Consider the following 26,674-nt stretch of genomic DNA (forward strand, 5'->3'; position numbering starts at 1 on the left):
CTTGAAAATGACTTAGAGAAAAATTAAGGTATGAATAATAATGATGAGGGGAAAGTACTATAAAAATTTTGATATAGTCATTTTTTTCTCATAATATAACCTCATATGAACATAAATAATTTATGTTGATACCACATCATGTATGTTCCTCATAGTATTCATATTCAGTAAGGAATTTTGATGACTTTATGGAATAATATCTTTTTGAAAATTATTGAAGCTCAGCACCATTTAATATTAAAAAAAGAGATAACTAGGAAGGTAACACCAAATCAACATAAATTTGAGACATACATAAAATTATTTTTGTACCTTGAGAAATAAAACCAAATATAATAAATGATGGAGGGAAAAAATTGAACATGGATGGACAATTCAGGCCCAGGCTTACTCAACACAATGAACCAAGATACATGTAACTACAGCATCATTTCTTCACAAAACATTTACTCGTTTTCAATAATATAAAAAGATAATGGAAGGTTTATCTACAAGTGAAAAGACAGAAGTGCTAAAAAACATACTAAGCTTGGCTCTTGAAACTACTCTGTCAACACACCAGAAAATAAGAATTTTTTTCAATCCCCTACTTGAGTTAAGACATGAGATGTAAACTAGAATCCATTGTTATTAGAATTAAAAAAAAAAAAAAAAAACTTATCAGCTTAACTAAACAACTTAGTAAATTTATCTGTATGAGTAGTTGACTTTTAAGCTTTCTGGCTACATATAAGAAAGCAGACACATTTTTTATTGTTCACTCCTAAACACTCTTAACTTTCTCTTTCCTGCTTAATTCCTCTAAATTGCTAAGCTTAAATTTTCAACACTTTCTACCATGTCAAAGCACATAATTACTCCATTCATATTATGAGGCTCTATTACCACATTTTTCAGACCTTTTCAAAACCCATCTTACCCTTAATTCTTCCAAATTACTTTCAAATAACCTTTAAAGAACAAATTTAACTCATGTCCTCCTGAAAAAACTCGAGGAAGCAAAGACAATAAATAAGCATGCATCACAAATCACAATTTAGAAACTATAAAACTATGAAGAGATACAGATGCATTTTTAGGTGTTTACTAATAATTTTAAAATGCAATATTCAACAAAAGGTACATAGGTTTTATAGTAAAGCACTCAGAGTAAAAAGCTTTACATGTATATTAGTATTAGATATTATGAAACTGATAATTACGATGATGATGATCATGATAATTTTGATGATGATAAAGGTAGCATGATCTGATTCAGTGGTTTTCAAATCTTTGAAACCCTTTCTTCAAATAAAATACAGAAAACTAATGTGTAAAATTCACTGAATCAAAGCTGCTCTGGTTCAGAGGCAGGTCCATCCAGAGATCTATCCTCTCAATCCTCACCCTTCTTTGCAGCCTGAGGCATCTCTGGAAAACCCCTATGGTTTGGAGGAGCAGACTTTAAAACTTACTGGATTAACTGATTAGAAGTTTCTTGAAAACATTTAAAATAACAAGTATAGAAGATCAGTATGACTTTGGGCACTAATTCAGCTTTTGACTTTTCTTTAAGTTTTTAACATGTTTATAGTAGAAGAACTATAAAACACAAACCCAAGTAATTGCAGAATTTTAAAGGCTGGAGAGAATCTTAACCCTCTCACATTTTACACAAAAGAAACTGAGGCTTAGAGAGGTTAAGTAATTAACCCAAATTCTTACATCTTGTCACAGTTCGGCAAAGAGGGCCACATCTGTTGCTTTTTTACCTCATTCATGATCCCTCTCCAAGCTCACTAAAATGATTTGCAAATGTTTTACCTCGTTCTTTAGTTCACAAAGTATCATCTTACACTAATGACTAAATAAGCATTAGTTACAACTACCTTGGATAGCATTTTGAAAGCTATCAATACAAATAAGGCAAACTTACAATTTAATCTTCTGTATTAATAATATGGTAACATTGAGCTAATATAGCCTGACTCCACAAATATCTGTTTCTAGAGATGAGCAATCAAATCTTTTTGTGTTGATTAGGCCTTGGAGGGTTTTTGCCACAATGTAGGGTAAGGATTAATGAAATGACACCTAAAAGTCATTTGGAATTAACCCTATGTAAAATACAAGTTTCCCTATAATATATGTGTTTTAAAACAAATAAAACTTGCTATCTAATGATTCAAGAAAGAATCTTGACAATAATGTTTTGTTTGGGAAATTATTTTTAATTCAGAAATATGAACTTAGCATATTCTTTAAATATGATTTTTCCTTTCTATTCTTTCAAGGAAATTGAGATATGCTAAAATTCTCATGGAGTTCTAAATTAGAATTTTAGGTGAGGACAAAAAGAAAATATGACCGAAGTTACTAGGTTAGAAAGCTCAGAATCTAATAATAGTTTATATTTTCATCTTCAAAATGTAAGTCACAATCCATTTATCTACAGATAAACCTTGAATTGGTTTGTAAAGATTCTACTGATACATATGCAAAGTGAACATAAAACTATTTTACACATAATTTGATATGAGATAAAATAATTAACAAGTAGGAATCACAAAACAACTTCACTTGTGTTACAGAATATAAACATAGAATATATTTGACTTTAAATAAAAAATGCATCATTTCTCAGAAAAAGCATTTATAAAAAATGCAAACTACATTTATTAAGATTATATAGTGTAGAATTAGGTATGATAGTTTTGAAAAGTTTTAAAAATTACACTGAAATCAGAAGAGAAATGGGAAAAATCTCCCATTTTTCTCCAAAGATTATACAGATCAAAATAGATGTACTGCTATTAAATTTACAGATAATTGTTTTGCACTTAAAAAAACAGCAGTGTCTTAAAAATACATAATAATGTTCTTCAATTATAGCAAAAGTTAACATATGACAGGAAGTTCATCCCTGTCTCCCTTGTACTACCCTAAAACTTTTCCATTTATCCTCTGAGGCATTCTGATGTCTGAAACTTTTGGTTATTTCTGGACAAAAAACTTACCAAATATAATACAAATATCAAATACACTACATGTGAAAAGTTATACTATGAAGTACAAATCTTTAAAAATAAAATGTTGATATATTTGAGGTCTGAGAATGGAATATCATATAAAAAATTACCTTAATAACTTATGGTGAAATTACTTGAGAAATTAAATGAGTATTACTTTCTCCTGTTAATGAACATGGAGAAACACATAATGAAGAAATGAAGGATAAATCTCAAGATTAAGAAAGATTGACTATAATGAGGAAAGTGAAAGCACTATAACTTGGATTCGCATTTGAATTTCTTACTTAACCAACCTTTAGATGGTGGGAAAGGATGTGAAGGAAGCGAATCTGAACAGAGTTCCAGTGGAAACTGCAGAAGTTCTTCATTATCTGTAGAAGCTGGAGAGGAAAGAAAAACAATAGTTATTTAGCACTGATCTATTATGATTTTTTAAGAAATTAAGAACTTGCAACCGCATATCTACTCTGTGGGAGTGTGGGAGTGTGCATGCACACACATGCACGTGTACGTGCATGTTATATTTCTCACCCCCACAAAATGTATACTGGCTATTTCATCCCTGGTTTCTTCCCTGGGTATCTTTCACCTGCATGATGTTGAAAGAGGTGCTGCTTTTCCTGATGGGAAGGTTGTCAAATTTTAAAAGATTAATTAATACCTATAAATCATTTAGCACACTGGCTTGTAAATAGTAAGCATTCAATAACAATTATTGTTCTCTTGTATAGTGTAACTTACTAGTTTATATGATGCTTAAAACAGCCATTATTTAATTTATCCAATAAATATCTGAACACATAATCATTTAATACATCTATTTGAAATTAACTCAATGATCAAATCTTATCAATTTCATCTATGTGGGATTTAAATCAACTTTAAAACATTCAGGTTAATCATGAATATTTTAGTTAGTCAATAAGTCATTTAAACTTTAGAAAGCATTATATTCTTCCCCAGATATTTCTTTTTTTATAATATCAATTTCTAATAATTCAGCTTCTTTGGAATATCTTAAGAATGGCACTTCTTAAATTTTATTGGATTAAGGACATGTCTGAGAATCTGTTTATAATTAAAATTTTCCTGAGAAAAACAGGGTCACAATTTTGCTTACTGTATCAATTAATTCTCAGGTGCCTTGAGGACCTCACCAGAGATCTTGGCATGGAACCCCTAAATTACTACAGAATTCACATGATATCATTCAAGTCTAAAAACAGCAGCATTCCCTATGTGAATACCAGTTAATCACTCAGTCATGTGTAAAAAAACAATCAAGTCAGCCATGTTTATCCAGTTACCTCAATAAAATGAGGTAAATATCTCTTCAATTAAAAAAGTCATTTAACCTACCTGCTCTTTATATTTATCACTGAATTGTAATGCAGACAATCATGAACTATACTTCCCATCCATTAAAGGTTTACCTCTTTGTAGTGACTTTTCAACATGTGGTTTTGTGGTCTGTAAAGCCTGATTTTTATCAAAAGTTATTGCAACTGCTGTGACTGTGACCTAAAATTGCAGAAACAATTATGATTAGCAAAATAATTGTTGCCAAAACTAAACTTCATAAAAATCGTTTTCCATATCATGAAAACAACCTATGTCAATTGGTTAATTTGCCTTTCCTGGTTAAGATTCCAAATGAGAATTATATATAAACTCAGATATTCTAACTACTATACTAAGCCCAATTTGTATAGCTAGATGTTCCAGAAAGAGCTCAGGAACTTCTCTAACAGATGGGGATTGGTGAAATCCCACAAAATAAGCACTCATCTATTATTCACATGCTGGAGCACATATATGAAGTCCACCTTCAGATAATCAGAGTTCAGAAAAACAAAACTGACATATTTTTTTTAAATATTGAGGTAAAACAGTATGTGTTTAAATTATTTAATTATGGCAAAATTATAATATTAAAACAAGGGGTAGGGAGGGGGAGCATGGGAGAAATAGATGAACTCTAGATAGGGCAGAGGGATGGGAAGAGAAGGGAGGCAACATGGGGTTAGAAATGATGGTGGAATGTAATGGACATAATTATCGAAAGTACATGTATGCAAACACAAATTGGTGTGAATATACTTTGTACACAACCAGAGATATGTGTACAAAAAATTGTGCTCTATATGTGTAATAAGAATTGTAACGCATTCCGTTCGTTGTCATATATAAATTTTAAAAAAAAATTTAAAAAATATTAAAACAAATCTGATAAAAGCTAGAAATCTTCAATAATAGATTGAATGTTAATTACCTGAATTAATTCGTCTTCAGGCAGAGATACTGTGAAATTTACATGGCAAAGGCAGCAGGGGATCATGGATCGTAGTTTAAAATACAGGCTCTACACAACAGAAAATATTAGTTATGTCACTTTGTTTTCATTTTTAAAAATTATAAAAGCTGATTTTGTCAATGTACACTACATTGTGGCAAATAAAAATATTTAAAAAGAGTAAAATAAAACTGTCCCACTTCTGTTTGTATAATATTAAGAATACTTTTTTTTCTTTAAGCTGGCCACATTCCAAGGTCTTCTTACATTTTATTTTGAGATAGGTTCTCACTAAATTGCTGAGGGTCTTACTAAGTTGCGTAGGCTGGCCTCAAACTTGTAACCCTCCTGTCACAGCCTCTAGAGTAGCTGGGATTATAGGCATGTGCTACTGTGCTGAGCAAGAATAAATTTTTAATGTTTAAATAAACAATAAGATTTAATAATAAAAAATAATGTGCTTTTCAAAATTTACAAATATATACCAGATTTTTTAATGAGATTTAAGCCATTAACTAATTTAAACTGCTTTTAAGAAAAAGAGGACAACTTTAGCATCCCACCTGCTGACAGAGATATGATCTTTAGGTATATAAAAACAATGCAGCCTACAACTGTGTAACGTCAAGATTCTGAAGGCCTTTAAATAAAATTTAGTCAGAAGGTTCCTACCTTGAGTAAATTTTCACAGAGATCATTAAAGTTCTTATTGAGAGCTTGATTAGTCAGGTTAAGACTGCTTAATCTGATTACTCTTACTGATGTGAACATCTAAATGTGGAAAGACAGAATAGCACGTCATTTAATGATTTTTAACTACATACTATAACAATTGATAAAAGTGCCAAATAGCAAACAATAATAATTAATATGCTATGAAAAAGAATAGTCCTTTTAATGGCAAAGAAGGTCAAAAGCAATGTCAAAAAAAAAATAGATACTTAGATGAACTTATTAAATAACTTATGTGCTATCTGCTTAAAATTAATAAAGGGTTTACCTGTATTTCTGATGTCCAATTATTTATACCAGGCATAATTTCTGTATTGCAACTATAAAAGCCTGCCAAAATAAATTATAATTAAAACATGATAATATTACTGATTTTATGTTAAAGAATAACATTTTTTTAATTATATGAAATTCCAACTGTAAAACCTTTTCATTCTTTTTTCTAAACTCTCTACCTACAAAAAACCTTTTAACTATCCTAATAATTACAGGGATGTTTTCATATATAAACATAAAAGTATTTAAAATCAGTTGTACCTAAGTTCTAACACAAGTATTTTTAAGTTATGTGTTTTAAGCCTTGAAGAAACAAAGTATATGACAGAATGTCACACTATGATAACACCTTTACAATAAAGTTAATACGCTTAACAATCATGAACTAAAACGCTGATACATAAAATTATTTTTATCTCAAACTCAATTTCTTCTGTTCACCTGAAGGAGGAGGAACATCAGTAAGGAGAGAATGCACATCTTCCATTGCATCAGTGTCATCAATCTGAAAACAGAAAGATTAAAACTGTTGTCATATTAGCAGTGAATGCATAATTATTCCAAAATTTTTAAATTAATGTTTTCTTTTTCTTTTATTTATTTGTTCTTTAGAATGCAATTTGGGGAGAGGAAGAATAGAAGATGTTCAGTGGAGTGACAAAGGGAAATAAAGGGAAGGGAAGGGAGTGGGAAAAGGAAAGACAGTAGAATGAATCTGACATAACTTTCCTATGTTCATATATGAATACACCACCAGTGAAACACCATGTACAACCACAAGAATGGGATCCTAATTAGAATAAGTTTTTTTAACTCAGACTTTTCTCAAGCTTCTATAAGAATATGTTTCAAAAGACTTTCAAAAAAAAGTAAGCAATCATTATCTCTCTGTAATTAAGAAGAATATTTTCATCAAATATAGAATTGCTTTTTAATGGAATTAAATAGGGTAAAATTTCAATGCATATCTAAAATAAGTATATATAAATTAAATCATAGTGTTCTTCTTTCACAACCTTTGCATTGTGAATAATAGTGAAAATAACTACCTGGACACATATTGACATTAACCTATATAACCCTATCCCAAAGACCTTCCCCTCACATCAAACTTGGAACGAACTCACTTTCAGTCCCACTACAGCTTAGATACCCACTGCCATACCTCAACCCACTGTTCCCTAAATGCTCCATTTGCAAGATCTCACGTATTCTCCAACCATAATTTCTTTGTACTTCAGTCTCTTACTGAATCCTCCCCTTTTCTTTCAGTCCTCTGCCCACATCTGAAGCACTGTTCCCAACACAGACTCTCAATCTCCATTTCTACCCCAACATAATTCTACCACCAGCTTCCAGCTTCACTGAGATCAAAACATCTGACTTTTTCTCTCTCAACTTGCACCCTCATTTAGTTTCCTTTCCTTTGGATTTCAGAGCACTTCAGATTTTTGGATTAGAAACATTCAATCTATATTTTCGTATTATTTCAACCCATACACTAATTGTTTCAGGAGTAAATGCATTATTCCATCAGTCATTAAATTCTGTTATTTTCAGGTTTGTCCAATTTCTATAATGAAACTTTACTGATATTTATCAGTTGTAATAACACATCAATTTAGTATCTAATTGTAAAGTGTACAATCTCTGAAAGCTTTAAGAATTAAGCTAGAAGCAATATTACCTCCAAAACAAAAGCATCTTTTTTCCCATGTGAAAGATCTAATTCCATAACTTCATCAGAACTTTCTGACTGAGATCTTAAAAGTCGTGAGCGTTGTCTAGGTTCTGGGATGGGTGATCCTATAATCTCTTCAGATATCTCCTAAAGGAAATATAATTGCTTTATATCACATGAGGCTATATTTTTCAGTCTGATTTTAAACTTTCATACTAATACACAACTTCCAAGCAGAGAAAAAAAATCTGCTAAATATATTTAATTAACTCTATATTTAAGTATACCCTTCTTAGCTATTTATAGGGGATATAGTTATTTCTTTTTATCCATAATTACAGCCTTACTGATGAACCAACCTAGAAATATATAACTGTCACAGAGATAAGCAAAACTGACAGAGAGGACTTTAAAATAAGCTCAGAAATCCATCACTCCTGACTATGTGCATTTTCTACTTAGCATTTTAAAGTCTTAATTATCCATAAATATTCAAAGAAATATTTCCCAAAATAGTTACTCACCTTTTATATCCTTTTTTACCCAGAGGTAATTTTCAAAGGTGTTAAGTATCAGAAACATGAATATGTGAACAAATACACATATACACATGTACTTATGCATATATTTGCTGTGCAACTTATTAAGCTAAATAAATTCTAATAGCTATAATAATGATAATAAATAAGTATATAGTGAAATCTCACATGGATTAGTAAGATTTTCCCTATTACTCAGTCAATGATCTTACAAAAGATTCTAAATCACTATTGGCTACAAAGAATTAACAGAAAAATGAGGACATGTGAGCACAGGCCTATCATTGGTATACCAGAGCTATCTTACAAAATCAAGGAAATTATAAGTAAAAGTTTTTCAAAAATAGAATTTTAAATGTTCATTTCTAGTACACATCTTAAACAAAAGATGACCACTGCAGTTTCATAACATAATAATCTATGGAGTACTTTCACATCCATTTATTTTATTTGCATTTCAAATTAACCTGTCCTATATAAATTTGATAAGATGCACAATATAATGACCACAAAATGAGAAAGAGCCAGACCTGGTGGCATATGCCCTGGCAATTTAGTGAAGCCCTGTCTCGAAATAAAAAGTAAAAAGGCTGGAGGTATTGCTTAGAGGTAGAGTACCCCTAGGTTCAATCCCCAGAACCACACACAATAAAAGAAATCACTGCAATTCAGGGTAAAGATATTTGCCTGTCTGAAGACTAGGTAAAGACCCTGTTTAAAATAGTTCTTTTTTTTTCTTAGTGCAATGTTCTTCTCACTAGATGCATTTCTTTTTATGATTTCATAGTAGTTGAGAATTATACCTCTGATCACTACATCATTAATCTAATAAATATAACTGTCTAGTACTTAATATATTTAAGATTCATATTGAGGTTTCATCACTAATACTAGTATTCTAAAAGTTTGTATCTTATTCTAATACCTTATCTTAAAGTTTGATTAAGTGGTACTACATCTCAACATTAGAAACATTTTTCAGTGCATTAAGAAAAAAAAAATCAAATGATCATCACATCTGGGGTTATTATCCTAAAAAGGGGCACACTGATCCATATTTTCAGGATGGGAATATATTGACTGCTGTACACAATTAAAAAAGACAAAACTATAATGTATACGGTGGCCTGGTAATTAATTTTGTTTATTAAGTTTGTCAAACAACTGAGATGTTACTCTAAAGGATTATAATGCAATTAGTATCTGAAATAAGGACATATTAGCAGATTCATAAATTGATGAACACTTTTATGCAAATATAGTCATCCTCAATACACAAAATCCATATATGCTGATTTTTTTTAATTGTGACAGACTCACTCCCTTCTCAAAATATAAGCTGTATGACATGTAATAACAATTCAATAAGTACTTACTGAATAAAGTAACCTAATTCACACTCAATTAATTACATCTCTGTCTTCAAGGAGCTTATATTGTCATCCTCAGTATCTTTAGGGAGTTGGTTCTAGGACTCCTCAAAGATTAATTAAAATCTGTGGATGTTCAAGCCCCTATATAAAATGGCACAGTATTTACATATAACCTACAATATCCTTCTGTGTTCATTCATTCACATTCTCCCTCTCTCTCTCTCTCTCTCTGTCTCTCCTTTGCAGCACTGGTGATCGAACCCAGGGCCTTGTGCATGGTAGGCAGTTGCTCTCTCTCTGAGCAACAACCCCAGTACCTTCTATATACTTTAAATTATTTCTAAATTATTTATAATAACTAATATAATGTAAATGATATGCAAATAGTTGTTATACTGTGTTGTTTAGGGAATAAGAAGAAGATAAAAGATATATATTTTCAGTACAGCTATAATTTTTTTTTCAAATATTTTTAATTTAAGGTTGGCTGATTCCACAGATGTTTGAACCATGGATATAGAAGGCTGACTATATTATATTAAAAGAAGATAGACAATAACATGTAATAGGCAATTTACTAGCAGACATTACAGTATAACAGGAACACAATGGAGGAAGAGTTATTATTTTGTGGCAGGTCAGAATGGATTTAAAAAAAATGATAAGCACTGTTTAGTAATGAATTCAACTTATTAGAACTAATAAATACAAAACAAATGGGGCTCTAAGATTTAACTTACAAGGCTTTCTCCCCAACTGGCATAAACACTACAAATAGATGTTCAAATATCAAAATACTATTACAAAAGAAAAATGTATAGCTAACAATCATTCATTATGATGGAGTAAGAGGAGTCTGGGTAGAGTGGTAGCTCAGTGGGAGAGAGTGATTTTCTGGCAATGTGTGAGGCACTGGATTCAATTCTAAGCACCACACATATAAATAAATAAAAAATAAAGGTCCATTGAAAACTAAAATATATATGTGTGAAAACTAATATATATATATGTATATATATATACACACACACACACACACACACATATGGTATATATATATATATATATATATATATATATATATATACACATACACATATGGTAGAGTATGAGAGTTTTTACAAAGATTATTTTTCAAGTATTAGTATATTAACATATCAACATTTTGATTCAACTGAGAGAAGCTCTAAGTCGGTGTTGCCCAACAGAAATATAAAGCAAGTCACACAATAAAGGGAACAAATTTTTACCCCTCACACATCAGATAGAGCTCTAATCTCTAGGGTATATAAAGAGCTCAACAAGATAAGAACCAAAAAAACAAATAATCCAATCAATAAATGGGCCAAAGACCTGAAAAGACACTTCTCAAACTTATGGAAAAAATGCTCATCATCTCTAACAATGAGAGAAATGCAAATCAAAACTACTCTAAAATACCATCTCACCCCAGTAAGAATGGCAGCCATTATGAAGACATACAACAAGTGTTGGCGAGGATGTGGGGAAAAAGATACATTCATACACTGCTGGTGGGACTGCAAATTAGTGTAGCCAATATGGAAAGCAGTCTGGAGATTCTTTGGAAAGCTGGGAATGGAACCACTATTTGACCCAGCTATTCCTCTTCTCGGACTATACCCAAAGGACCTAAAAACAGCATACTACAGGGACACTGCCACATCAATGTTTATAGCAGTATAATTCATAATAATTAAGGTGTATTAAGAATTGTAATGCAAAAAAAAATTATGAATGTAATGCACTCCTCTATTGTGATGTATAATAAAAAAGATGAAATCAATTTAATAAAAGATTTTAACTTGATATATCCAAAATATTAAATTTTCAACATGTAATGAATAAAAAAATATTCATGAGATATTTTACATTCATATTTAAATTAAGTCTACAAAATTCAGTGTGTACTCTACGCTTGGAACAGATCTCAGTCAGACTCATCACACAACAAGTGCCCCAGTGGCTACCACACTGAACAGCACAGCTCTAGGCATTAGCCTTAGAATTCCTCTCAACTTCACAATTTTGCTAATCTGACAAAAGCTATCTGTCTGAAGTTAGAATTCAGATGTACTACTGTAGAAGACCACAAAAAATATGTGGTCCATTTTTCTATCCAAAATATTCCCTTTGTGGAAGTATTTCATATCAGAGACTCATAAAAACAGTTGCATTCTAACTCCAAAACATCTTTCTTTCAATTCACACTAATGAAAAGGCATCTGTAGAGGAGGAAGCACTGTGATACTTACGGCAAACTTAGCAAGAAAACTGACTATGAAAATGACTGACAAGCAAATTGTAAAAAAGCAGCTGTAATGAAATATCTCCTTTTCCACTTTTACCATAAACACTTTCTTTTTATTAAAATAAAGACCATTTATAATCTTAAGCAAAAAAATATATTTATTAAGAAGCTACTACAAGGAACTTTTCTAAGTATCAGAAATACAGCCCTGATGGAGCTTCATTCCACTGGTTTTCACAGGCAACAGACAAAATTAAAAACTTGCCTGCATGTGAGTGTGTGTCAAAAAGTCACATCCACACACAGAAAAGAGTTACAGAAAACAACAAAACATAGAAGGATGAGAGAAAGCACCAAAAATGGTTTGCAGAATTGCATTTTAAATACAGTGGTCAGTGTAGGACTTCTCAAAAAGGAAACATTTGTGTAAAGATGTTAAGGGAAGTGAAAGAACAAGTAAAAAAAGAGAGCAAATCTAAATCAAGCACAGTAGCACACACCTATAGTCCCAGCTGCACAGGAATTTGAGGTAGGAGGATCACTTGAGCTCAGGAGTTGAAAACCAGCCTGGGCAATGTAGTGAGACCTCAAACTCCCCTCCACCAAAAAAAAAAAAAAAAAAATCCAAAATAAGATGACCTACTCATAAGCAGTGTATTTACAATGTAGAATTGTTTTACTTACTGGAGGATTGATTTCATATAATTCTTTGTTCTTAGCAATTGTATCATTTATCTTCTTTTGCATATGAGAGATATGCTGTTCATATGAACCATCATTAGGAGTCTTCCCAGCAATCTGAATACCACCAGGCATTGGTAAAGCCGCTAAATATACACCTGTGGCAGACTTGCAAAATAGAGAAATAATCAGATAAAATATTTAAGAATTATGGTCTTTAAGTTTTCATATTTAGGGCTGGGGTTGTGGCTCAGTGGTACAGCACTCGCCTAGCCTGAGTGAGGCACTGGGTTCAATCCTTAGCACCACATAAAAAAATAAAATAAAGATACTGTGTCCATCTACCACTAAAATATATATATATTTAAAAAAGGTTTCATATTTAGGAATGTGATCCTGTGTTCTGTAAGAAAACACAATAAAGCATCAGTACACACACAGGCCATCTCTAGAAGGGCATGCTAAAGCCTAACTCATAACAGGAGGTGCTTTCCTCTGAGAAGGATCCTGGGTAGATGAGACACATACAGTGTGAAAGAGGAAATTTACTTTTCAGTGCATACACCACAGTATTTTTTTAAGTTTTTACTTTGTAAGTATAAAAAATAAGCTGCATAAAAAAGGACAATAGTAATAAATAACTAAAAAGTTGCTACAAATTTTTTTTGATGAATGAGTATAATATCAACTTTTTTTAAAAAAAAATTTTGTAGTTGCAGATGGACAGAATGCCTTTATTTTATTTATTTTTATGCAGTGCTGAGGATTAAACCCAGTGCCTCACACATACCAGGCAAGCACACTGCCTCTGAGCTACAGCCCCAAGCCAGACAATTAACTTTTTTTTAAAGTTATTGACAGACCTTTATCTTATTTATTTATTTATATGCAGTGCTGAGAATGGAACCCAGTGTCTCACACATGCTAGGCAAGTGCTTTACCTCTGAGCCACAATCCCAGACCTGACAATCAACTTTTAACAGTGGCAAAGTAAAAGGGAAAGTTTTGCAAGTTAAGAAATTTAAAAAACCCTGAAGTCCAGGACATTGCACTTAGTTAAGATCACATTCAATAAATGTAAAGAAATTTAATCCAGGTATTTCTCACTGAGAAACTCAAGAAAATTTCACTATATAACCATAATTGCCACAATTTTTTTTATTTAATGTAGATTTATTTAAAATACTTAATTAAATAACTATTAATTTCAGACTCTTAAAATAGTTACCACAAACTATCAGTACTGGAAAACTACTATGGAAAATAATAACAAGATGAGATTTACATATATGTTTATGTTTATGCTACTATACACAGAGCAACAAAATAAGAAGTATAAATAGCAAATTGTTAAAATCGAAGAGGCAGAATGGGAAAGAGAAGATAATTCTTTTGACTTTGAATATTTATATATTTTGAATTTTTAATTAATTTTTAACTAATCAATTGACAATTCTGTCAAAATCCACCCTAAAAGGGGCATGGCAGCCTACAATGAAGTCTGAGCAGACCAAACTGATCTCAGGAATGCTCTTTATTGACTTGTTCACTGGCATCCATCACCACACCCATAACCCAGTGTCTGATGCTCAACTGCAGAACCTCTACTATGCTACATGAAGCTGTAGCACAGCAACTTTCTTAGCTCTATTCATTAATGAGGCAATGGCCTTGAATGGTTGAGTACTGGGCTGTTTGCAGTCCAGTTCCAGCACACATAACCATAACACTTTGTAGTCTCAACCTATAATAACATTTGTACTTTTCTCTCATAAAGTGAAGACAGTATTACATTCCTTCTAGTTTAGCACAGGCAGGACCAGACACCTAGCAGACACTCATGAGAGTATTAGCTATTATAGAAGCTACTCTTGAGATTTAAGTAGAGAAAATATAAAACAGCACAAAGAACAAAATATCAAATAGCTGTAATGTCACTTAATGATCAAGAAGGGAAACGTGAGTATGAAACCAGAAAATCAGTATTTGAGTCAAAGTTAAAATTATACCAGGGACATAAACTGGTTCCGTAGGACTCAACCATCAGAAATGTTTGGTTTAGTTATTAGTCTTTAAACCTTCAAATTTGAATCCAGTTCTTAGTTCCCATAGGTATTCATCAATTGCTAGTCTTGTATTCAGCCCAAATTACTTATTTATGTTACAGTCTTGCCAAGCATGCAAATTTTTAGACCTCTGAATTAAACATTTTTCTCTAGTTACTCTAAACATCAAGTATCTTAATGTAAACCAGATTAACTTCATTATTACAAATTTCTATTGCTAAAAAAATTATGATACCTAATAAGTACATTTATTATAAAACAATTATATATTATAAAACAATTCTCCCCTACATACAAAAATTTATATATTTGCTCTTATAGAAAAGACACATGAAATAGTAAGCAATTTGGCATTTTATCTACAAAATAAAAAGATATACTAAAAAAAATTCCAAGTTCCATAAATTTCTTAAAATTAAACATCTATGCATGTCTTAGAAAGATGCCAAGAGAATTCAAATTTGAAAATTGCCAGTGACACAGACAAAAATCCTGACTAGCAAAGTATCTAGAAAACAAAAGAATTTCCAAAAATACTGATTAGATTCCTATGATCATTATGTTTTGCAAACACATACTTCTCTGGGTCCTTTGCAATTTACAAAAGTAGCACTAACTTTCTCCATTGATATCTTTCCAGACAGAACTCATTTTCTCACAAAACAAGGGGAACATGAAGTGGAAACAGAGTTTTAACCAGTCTCACATTTTACTGGCACTTAAGAATACACATTTTGCCAGGCATGATGGTGCACGCCTGTAGCCTTAGTTACTTGGAAAGTGAGGCAGGAAGATCACAAGTTTGAGACCAGCCTGGGCAACTTATCAAAACTCTATCTCAAAATAAAAAGTTAAAAGGCTGGAGTGTAGTTCAGTGGTAGAGAGTTTGCCTAGAATATGCAAGACCCTGAGTTCAATCCCCTGCATGGGGAAAAAAAGATATACATACAAATATTTTATTACACATTCCACTGTTAGCCATAGGTACAAGTTTATGATAAAGCTTACTTCTCTAACAGTAGGCAGGAAAACATTTAGCAATGTCTGCAAACATGTTTGGTTATCAGAACTAGAAGGGTGCATTAGCATACAGTGGGTATGGTGCTTAACATCTACAATAAAGAAGAGAGCACCCAGAAACAAGGAGTCACCCTGCACAAATGTCAACAGTGCCAAGAGGTAAAAACCCTGTTTCAGTAATTTGTAAACAATAATAAAATCTGGATCCACAGTGGTCAACTTACTAATAAGTTAAAAATGATAATTTTTAGATATTTAACTACTATGATTATGGTTACAGTCCCTTTAAAATATGTGAAAACCTACACCAGAGTCTTCCCTACCTAAAAATGCCCCAACCATTGCAGGTCTTGATGGTAGTTTCTTCAACTAAGTTTTTTTAAAAGACTGACTCCTATAAAACAGAATCTACTACAACAATAGAAATCATAAAACCAAAAGTTTCTAAACTTACTGCTAAGCCCATCAACATATTTTCACCCACTGTGATCTGGATTCTTAGTCCAAACAAAGCGTTCATTCCTTTGAGTTTTAGTTTATTCATTAGCTGAGTATGTACTTCATATTCCATAAATGGCAAGAGATTACTGATAGCTGTGGCATTTGCTTCTGCCTGTGCTTTCTTTTTTAAGCGACATAACCTGTAAAGAAGAATAATTCAGTCAGTGGACAGTATTCTTGATATTATCTTAAGAAATGTCAAAAAGTTTAAAAACTTTCTAAAAGTGTACTTAATAAAACATTTATTTGTTCCAAATCGGCTTATTAAGTTACATCAATAATATTTTCTGCCATTTTTATTACTATGTAAACTCACTGTAAGTCTTATTTCGGGATGGGTTTTAGCTCAGTGGTAGAGCACCTGCTTAGCATGCATGAAGCAGTGGGTTCGCTCCTCAGCACACTTAAAAATAAACAAAATAAAGGCATTTTGTCCATCTACAACTGTAAAATTTATTTTGTCTTATTTCAATAAACAGAAATAAAAAAATTCAGTCTGAGGACATAGCTCAGTTGGTAGAGTGCTTGCCTCACATGCACAGGTCTTGGGTTCAATCCCCAGCATCACCAAGAAAAAAAAAATTAAAAATTTCAAAATGTTTAAATGAAATAATATTTATCAAATCACTAGACAATATAATTTAAAAGCTAACATTCCAAACTGCCAATGATCATACGACAGATGACTAGCAAAGGGAAAAAAATTATTTTACTCAATAAAAGAACACAAAAGTAGATAAAGAAAATGTGGTAGGTCTATACACAATGGGATATTACTCAGCATTAAAAATAAATAAAATCATGGCAACTTCAGGTAAATCGATGGAGCTGGAGAATATAATGCTAAGTGAAGTAAGCCAATCCAAAAAAACAAATGCCGAATGTCTTCTCTGATATAAGGATGCTGATTCATAATGGGGATGGAGAGGGGGGAGCATGGGAAGAATACACGACCTTTAGATAGGGCAGAGGGGAAGGCAGGGCATGGGGGTAGGAAAGACGGTGGAATGAGACTAATATCATTACCCTAAGTACATGTATGAAAACACGAATGGTGTGATTCTACTTTGTGTTCAACCAGAGACATGAAAAATTATGCTCTATTTGTGTAATATGGATTTAACTGCATTCTGCTGTCATATATAATTCAATAAAATTTAAAATTTTTTTTAAAAAGAATATAAAAGCATCTAATTTAGACCAGAAAGTCTACCTTCAAAGGGACAACAGACTAATATATTATTTCTCAACAGTAGCAATAAAAGCCAAAAGGCAGTAATAAAAAGCTATCTTCAGGGCTGGGATTATGGCTCAGTGGTAAAGCACTTGTCTCACATGTGTGAGGCACTGGGTTCAATTCTCAGCACCACATATAAATAAATTAATAAATTAAAGGCCCATCAACAACTAAAAATTATATTTTTTAAAAAAACTAACTTTAATGAACTGAAAGGAAATAACTGTCAACCCCAAATATGTTTTAAATATAAAAGCAAACACATTTTTCAGACAAACAAAAGAGATGGTTCATCACCAATAGATGCATTAAAAGAATTACTTAGGAATATATTTCAGAAGAAAATTCAACATGACTTTGTAATGAATTTGATAGGGAGAGGTTGAGAAAGAGGACAATATCAAAGACCAAATTTGGCATGAAGAATTGGGTAGAGAAAGGTAGTCTTTTGTTGTTGTTGTTGTTTTGTTTTGTTTTTATTCAAAAAGAAAAGACCAATCTGGGCTGGGGTTGTGGCTCAGCAATAGAGCTCTCACCTAGCACTAGGTTAAATCCTCAGTACCACATAAAAATAAATAAATAAAATAAAGGTATTTTGTCCAACTACAACTAAAAAATAAATATTTTTTTAAAAGAAAAGAAACAATCTGAAAGATGATAAGAAAATCAGCAATTCTACTTGGAACAAGCACGAGATGTCTGTGATATATCAAAACAGGATGTGAAGTAGACAGGTATATGAATCTGAAGAACAGAAGTATGTTATTTAGAGTTATAAATTTAGGAGTCATGGACATATAGATAGCATATAGATTTACAAATTGACAGAGGGTCCAAACCCATTGCTTTCGAAAATCACAAAATGCGGAGTCATCAAAGACACCAAAGGCCACATAGAGAGGTAGGAAAAAACAGAAGGTGTGACATTGTTAAGTAAGAGAAATTTCAAAAAGGAGAAAATGACCAACTGTGTCACTAACTGGTGAGATGTCAAGCAAGATGAGGACAGAAATGTCCAAAGGACTTGGTAACCTTGCAGTTGGTGAGAACCTAGACAGTTACAGCTGTTTGCTGTATGTCACAATTTAGAATGTCCTACTCTAGTGCATTTTTTGAAGAAACTCTCAACAGTTAAGTGAAGCAGTAAAAGAAACACCACATAGTACTGTTTTTTGAAAGAAAAGGTCAATTTTCACAATATACATTGTTATGGTTTAGATAGGAGGTATCCCCCAAATGCTCAAGAATTAGACAATGCAAAAATTTTCAGAGGTGAAACCATTAGGTCATGAGAACTAAACCTAATCAGTGAAATTAATTCACTGATTGGATTAATGGGGCAGTGGCTATAGGCAGGTAGGGTGTTGCTGTAGGAGATTGGTCACTGGGGGCCTGTCTTTGGATTTTTGTTTTGTTTTTTGTGGTGCTGGGGATTGAAGCCAGGGCCTTGTGCATGCAAGGAAAGCACTCTACCAATTGAGCCATATCCCCAGTCCCTGTCTTTGGGTTTATATTTTGTCCCAGTTCTCCATGCTTCCTGGTTGCCATGTCCTGAGTTGTTTTCCTCCTTCAAGCACTTCCACCAGGATGTCCAACTTCATCTTGGTTCAAGAGTAGTAAAGTCAGCCTTCTATGGACTAAAATCTCTGAAAATATGAGCCCCAAATACACTTTTCCTCCTCTAAAATTGTTTTTGACAGGTCTTTTGGTAACTGTGGCAAAAAAGCTAACATATATATAATGTCATTTAAGCAATCTATGCTAGTAATATCCCTAGCCTATAAAGAGGTTAATAATAACCATGATGAACATTTGTACAGCATTTAAATATTTAAAAACTCTTTCTGCACATAAACTTATTTGAGTTTTATACAGATATTTTTTCCTCCTAAAGTACATGGAATAAAGGTTCCAGTAGAACTGCACAGCCTATCCAGGATCAAATAGGTAGGAAACAATAAATATTTATAACTCCATGCCTGATAATTTTTTTAGGGAACACAAATACTGTATTTACAAACACACCTTGCTTGAATAAGACAACCTTTTCCAATAACTATTGCATCTATTGGGAGGTCTATAGTTGTAAAGAGAACATCAGGAACTTTTTGTTTCCTGCAACTATAGCAGTATGTGAGATGAGCTGGAAATGGCATATTCAGTTCATCATATGGTATATGGCAAAATCCACAGCCTGCAGGCAAATTTTCTTCAAGCCTATATAAATACATTAAGAAAAATGAAGAAAGAAAGAAAGAATTTTTCAGTTCTCAGCACACACACCAAAAATAAAAAAGGCATTCTTGAAAACCTATGATTTTTTTCAGAAACAAATATTACCTACTTAGTACTTCTATACAAACTATATAACTTTTACCACAGGAGTAAGAGTACCACTTTGACTGGTAAGAATTACAAATGACCATAAAATCAGATCTGTACATTGTTTCTATGAGAGTAGCTTTAAAATAGAAAACCATCTTGTACCAACTTTGACGACTCATCAGCTTACCATTGTTCCAAAGATACTATATAAAAACAGATGGATGGACAATAAAGGTGACATTTTCCTACTAACTGACAAAAGTAAGCACAAAAAAATTTCTTAGGGAAAAAGAACATTTTACAATTAACTTACTTGTTAATTAAGTTGTTTTAAAAAAATACCTGTTTTTATTTGTAAATGCATTTATTTTATATTAATGTTTTTATGTAGTAGTTAATTCGAAAACATTAACATAAAAACAAATGCATTTACAAAGAAATGCAGAAAAGGTAAAAATAGGTATACTCCCTAAGACTTCTAATTTCCAATGACCAAATTCTAACACTTCTGACAAACCAAATGCCAGTGTCATAAATGACATACATATCATAAATAAGCCACAAGCAAACCATCTACTCCTCCCCATTCACTGTAAAATGCCTATTTGTGAATTCATTTTAAAATAATGATACATGTTTTCAGTCACTAAATTTGAGAAAATCAAGACAAGAACTGAAACAGTGTGAAGCTCCTCAGAGAACCCCAAACTTTCCAACAGCCATATCTTCTAGAGCTCTGGAAAGATGTGTCTAGATCTCTCTAACCTAAGGCAGCCTACTAGATTAAATATGGCAAGCAGACAAATTTAAAAAGGGGAGAAGGAAAACTCACACTATATAAACTAGAAGACAGGCAATCTATAGATTTCTTATATACATTTTTTTCATTGAATTTTCATAATAACCCTGTAAATCACATTACATTACTCCTAGTTGTTATTATTATTCTACTGTAGAAACAGCATTTCATATGTTAGAAATATGAGGGAAGTCAAAACAGATCTGAGTGAACTGTATGACCTTGAATAAGTTACTTAACGTCTCAGAGCCTCCTCTACGAAAATGTAATACCTACCTAGAAATGTTTGTGGGTGTTTTTGACAATTAAGAAAACTACAGCTAAACATATATCCCAAACTCAATGTAATACCTAGCAAACAGCAGCAAATACTAGTTCCTAACTATACTAATAATACTAAAAATAATACTAATAATAACGAACTATGCTAATAATAACTAATACTAGTTCTTAACTTGAAATCAACCCAGAAAATTAACTTGCTAAGTCACACTTAATACAAAGTAGCAGAACTCATATTTGAATTTCAGCGTGAACCCAAAGTCCATGTTAGGAAGGGGTAAACCATAACAAGGTTTAACTAAACACTTCACACAAATTTGAACATAAGTGATACATCATTATAAGGGATAAGAATAAAAGCATGAAAATTTCCAAAAGCATTTGAAATTTGCCTTTTATTCTACATTCTTTGAAAAACAAATTTTTTAGAAAGCACTGATAATTTTTTTTTTTTACTTGTTGATAGACCTTTATTTATTTATTTTATGTGGTGCTGAGAATCAACCTCAGCAAAAGCACTGATAATTTTATAGCAGGAAAAAAGATAAGCTTTTTTGTTCACAACTAGAGATGGCATCTGTTGTCCTGGACTAACATATTTGAAAATTTACTACACATACCTAAGCCACAAAACAGAAAAATCCAAAAATGGGAAAAATAATTTATTAAATTAGGCTTCTATCTACTTAAGAATTAAATCTAGCGGGGTGGGTATGTAACTCAGTGGTAGCTGAATGTCGTTTGCCTAGCATATTTGAGACCCTGGGCTCAATCGCCAGCATGAATCACACACAAATCTGGGCTGGGGCTTGGGCTCAGTGTTAGCACACTTGCCTGGCATGAATGAGGCACTGGGTTTGATTCTCAGCACCACATGTTAATAAATAAAATAAAGGTCTATCAACAACTAAAAAGAATATTTAAAAAAAAAAAAAGGAATTAAATCTACTGAAGTGTTAAGAACCATATTTCAGGAGTGAGAAAATTAACAGAATTATAATATTCAACAGAATATTATAATTGTTTAACACACTTTAAAATTGACCTATTTATAACTTTTGAGGTTCTGAAATACAGAATGGCCAACATCCATTTAAATATTGACAAAAGAAGAACTTACCAAGGTTCTCTTTTGACTAGAGCTAAAATACATTTGTAATATTCAGATTTGCCAATTTATACTAAATTTGACCAAATATAGAATTATTTTCATTTCCTTACTTAATTTATAACTAATATATTAATACTGGGGAAGAAAGCAAGCATGCAACGTTGTGTCATAAAGCATAATTAAAATAAATTTTATTCAGGTAGACTCTGATATCAAACCAATAGCTTATATGCATGTATATGCTTAAAAAAAGAATATGTTTATATATACAATTGATGGTTTTGTCTGTTTATGAAAAACATTTTCATATTTACAGTAACAAAAGTTCAAAGGGACTAAATAATTAAGTCAGTCACAAAGTTTATTTTACCTAATACTCTTACTTTCTGTTTTACAAATACTACAGTTACTTTCCATGAAGTTTTTATCTGTAATTTTATACAGTATAGTGATTTGATTATTTTTGTGAAATAAGAACTTTTTTTTTTTTTGAATCTTATTTCATGGCCTCTTTTTTGTTTTTGAAGGAGGCATAAGGGGGAAAGAAAGGCAAAGTCAAATAAAATAATTTGTATATTATAACAAAGTCTAAAAATTCCTCAATTGGTAGTTGCTATGGTTTAGATATGTCCTATCCTCCCAAAAGCTCATGTATGCCACAATGCAAGAATGCTCAGAGATGAAACGATTAGATTTGAGAGTTGTAAACTAATCAATTAGTGGATTATTCCACTGATATGGATTAACAGGGTGGTATCTGTAGGCAGGCAGGGTATGAAAGTAAGTCACTGGAGGCATGCCTTTGGGGTTTCGATTTTGTCCTTGATGAGTACAGCTCTCTGTCTGCTTTCTGATATTAACATGTTCTATACCGCTTTCCTCTGCCACTCCCCTCCAACCCTGAGGTATGGACTCTGCCAACCATGGACTGAATCTCTGAAACCCTGAGTCAAAATAAACTTTTCCTCCTCTACACTGTTCTCATCAGGTGTACTGGTCACAGCAAAGCAAGAGTGGACTAAAACTATAGTCACACATGTCACTTATCGTGACAGAAATAATGTGTGTAATACAGTGCTGAACCCCATACTTACCTGTTACCAAAGATTAGTTAAACATTAGTAAAGTGCCACATCCCAATTTCTATACTGTACCACTGTAAGCCACCCTAATAGACAACTATTCTGGTTCTGAGGGGAAAAAAAGGAGACAACTTCTCCCTTCTCTGCCATTACAGAAAATAAGGCAGGCTGCCATGACAACCTCTGTTCCAAACAGCCCTCCACGGTGCCATCCTGCAGAAATCGAGGGTTCAGAACAGCCGCTGTGCCAGATGCTGATAAAATACAGACCTCTTCACTGTAAAACAGGAAAAATACAAACAAGTGAATATTTTCAGGCAATATAACTTTGGAAAATGCTAAATATCAAAATTATTACAAGAGTGATAAATTCAAGTTAGACTTTACTAAATATTGAATAATACCACAGGATTTACCTTCTAAATCTGGGATAGAAAATGGAAGTAACTTTATTAAAATGGAGAGGGCAAGAATTCTCTACAAATTAAAAATTGAAAAACAAGGTAAAGCATAATATTAATAACAATAGCTACCTGGAAGATTTAAATGTTTCAAACTGTAAGCAGTAACATACAACATTGTTGGATCCAATAATAATCCACTACATTATATTAGAATACTTTCTTAATGCATATAAAGTTTTATTAAAACTATTCTAAAAGTATAACTATGTAAATATCTATATTGCCATAGCTTACTCTGAATCTGAATGATTATAAAGGTGCCTAAGATATTATTCAAAATATACTAAATGGAGCTTAATATAGATCAAAATATATGATAGAAAATTGATTTTAAAATAATTTTTAAAATTCTTTATATATCATCAGTTTTGAAAGCTAAAATAATAAAACAAATCAACATAACTACTGAAGGCTATCACCCAAAACAAATAAGACAAGTAGCAGCCCAGGGACAAAATGTAGAAACAAGGAGTAAATGGAACAGAAGCATAGAAACATACAAAAGAAATAGTCATGTGAAACATGAGTGAGTACAAGAATGCAAGGCATAAAAGGTACGAGGGCACTGGCAATTTCAGAACGAATAACATGAGTTTGCAAAGGTTCTGAGTCAAGAGGTTCCAAAGCAGAGTGCACCTCAAAGAATTTAATCTAGAACACTAAACAGGATGGGTTAGAACAGAAAAAAATAGTCAAGATAGTATATAAATACAAAGATTTTTTGTTTTTAAGGTCTAGGGGGGAAAAAAGGGAATTTCTGGCAGATGAATTTGAACTTCTAGGTAAATTCACTAGACTGATATATAAAACAGACTGTTGCACCTGTGATCCCTCCTTAATTCAATGGCCTAATACTTAGACTCAGGCACCTGTAACCTATCTTCAGCCGTGCCATACCCTTTGGCATTCTTCATTTGCTATATCTTTAGCTTTGAACATGCCCTGTGACTTTTCTCTTCATTTACATAATGCATATTCATCTCTCAAGATTAAGTTCAAGCAATAGTTACACCATTAATATTTATTTCTATCCTCTTTTTGATTTTCAGCCCTCCGGGATCTTGAAGTGTACTGGTAAATCTCAAATCATAAAATGGATTATACATGTCACAATTCTCCAGGAGGAAATGTAAATCTGATGGTAACAACTATGTCTTTTAAAATCATATCACTTGATATCACTTGAACCTGAAAGCCTATGAAACTAAATCCATGAATGAGGTAAGACCATCTGTCAGAAAATAAAGCAAAACAAGCATTACAAAGCTGGTAATTACCTAGAGTAGAATAGCTACCACAGGAATAGAATAGTTCAAATGTATAATACATAGTCTGCTACAGAAAAGAAAAAGACCACCAAAGAGTGAATAGCATGGCCCCATAATACTCACATTTACTACATTTATTTTTCTCTAAAATAATGATAGCCACAAGAGCAGAGAATCTGGCATTAAGAATTATCCAAGAGGGCCCGGGTTTATAGCTCAGGAGTAAAGTGCTTGCCTAGCCTGAGTGAGACCCTGGGTTTGATTCTCAGCACCACATTAAAAACAATAAAATAAAGGTTAAATTCTTAAAAAAAAAAAAAAAAGGATGAAAGAAAGAAAGAAAAAAAGAAAAGAAAAATAATTATCTAAGAATAGAAGATGGAAAATAGGAAAGTAAAACAGCTTCTAGCTGACATAATCATAAATTTTTCATAAATTTTAGGGAACATTGATAAACTCCTCTGAGAGCTTCAACTTATTCATTAAAATGGAGAAAACAAAACCTATCCAATAAAAGTCCTTCAGGGGGTAAATGAGAGTATTATACTGGCACATAGCAAGTATGAACACTATTTTACTACAGTTCATGACTTTGCAGACTCCTTACACTGAAATATTTAGACCTCTTGATCTTTTATAAATGAATTACCAAGTGTCTTTAAAGTTTGTAAACTTATTCTACCTCCGTTTACTAACTGGAATGTAACTTTATTCTGCTAACAAATCATCCTTTGATGATTTAGCAGAATAAATTTTAATCATAAATTTTGAAGAGGCTGAAAATAGGGTTCAAGGATGGCAAAAAGAGCAAATCAAGTCAGACTGAGGAAAGAAAATGAGAAAATACTTAATACAGGTCAAAAGAAATGAGGTATAAATGAGCAAATGAGTTGGTGGGAAAATATTATTATCTGAGAGTAAAATTTTAGAATTTCAAATTTTTTTAATGAAATAGTTTTAAGAGGCAATAACCCAACCACTCAGAAGATTGAGGCAGGAGGATAGCAAGTTTGAGGCCAGCCTGGACAACTTATTTGAAATCCTATCTCAAAATAAAAAAATTAAAAGGATTGGGGATGTAGCCCAGTGGTAGTGCCCCTGCATTCTATCCCCAGCACTGGGGTAGGGGAGAGAGATAATGAGGTCTGAAACATGGTTGAAAGTCAAATGGCAATAAAGGACTCTGGCATGAGAAGCTTCAACCCAGGCAACTAGAAAGAATATGTAACTGGAAGAAATAGAAGACAAGTAATGAAAAGCAGAAGAATGTTTGGAGGTAGGGCTGTGAACAGTAAAATGGTTCTGATTTTAAAAGAGGGCAAGCTGTTCAAATGAAAGAGAAAAAGGAGCTGAGAACTGAGGATATGGAAGCCCCTTCCTACCTTGGAAGAGTTAGAAAGGATGATTTGTTAGCAGAATAAAGTTATATTCCAGTTAGTTAATGGAGGTAGAATAAGTTTACAAACTTTTAAGACACTTGCTAATTCATTTATAAAAGATCAAGAGTTCCAAATATTTCAGTGTAAGGAAAAAGTCTACAAACTCATGAACTGTAGTAAAATAGTGTTTATACTTGCTATAATATGTCAGTATAATACTCTCATTTACTCCCTGAAGGACTTTTTATTGGACAGGTTTTGTTTTCTCCATTTTAATGAATAAAC

General features: G+C 32.3%; 1 protein-coding gene across 24 annotated transcripts in view; it reads right to left on the reverse strand.

Moving 5' to 3' along the window:
* C2cd5 (C2 calcium dependent domain containing 5) overlaps positions 1-26,674 on the reverse strand; it is a 94,184-nt gene that overhangs the window by 15,841 nt on the left and 51,669 nt on the right. For all 24 annotated transcript variants that reach the window (XM_058576145.1, XM_058576148.1, XM_058576146.1 and 21 more), the window contains 11 exons: positions 23,460-23,555; positions 19,705-19,896; positions 16,396-16,582; positions 12,859-13,023; positions 8,000-8,140; positions 6,754-6,817; positions 6,305-6,366; positions 5,977-6,075; positions 5,284-5,373; positions 4,445-4,532; positions 3,305-3,391 (listed from right to left, as the gene is read on the reverse strand). In XM_058576145.1, the coding sequence (XP_058432128.1) occupies positions 3,305-3,391; positions 4,445-4,532; positions 5,284-5,373; positions 5,977-6,075; positions 6,305-6,366; positions 6,754-6,817; positions 8,000-8,140; positions 12,859-13,023; positions 16,396-16,582; positions 19,705-19,896; positions 23,460-23,555 (1,271 nt within the window). The remainder of the gene's footprint in view (positions 1-3,304; positions 3,392-4,444; positions 4,533-5,283; positions 5,374-5,976; positions 6,076-6,304; positions 6,367-6,753; positions 6,818-7,999; positions 8,141-12,858; positions 13,024-16,395; positions 16,583-19,704; positions 19,897-23,459; positions 23,556-26,674) is intronic.

Source organism: Marmota monax, unplaced genomic scaffold (genome assembly GCF_021218885.2).
Source record: "Marmota monax isolate L192 unplaced genomic scaffold, Marmota_monax_Labrador192_F-V1.1 WCK01_AAM20220418_F8-fsc00012, whole genome shotgun sequence".
Lineage (NCBI taxonomy): Eukaryota > Metazoa > Chordata > Mammalia > Rodentia > Sciuridae > Marmota > Marmota monax.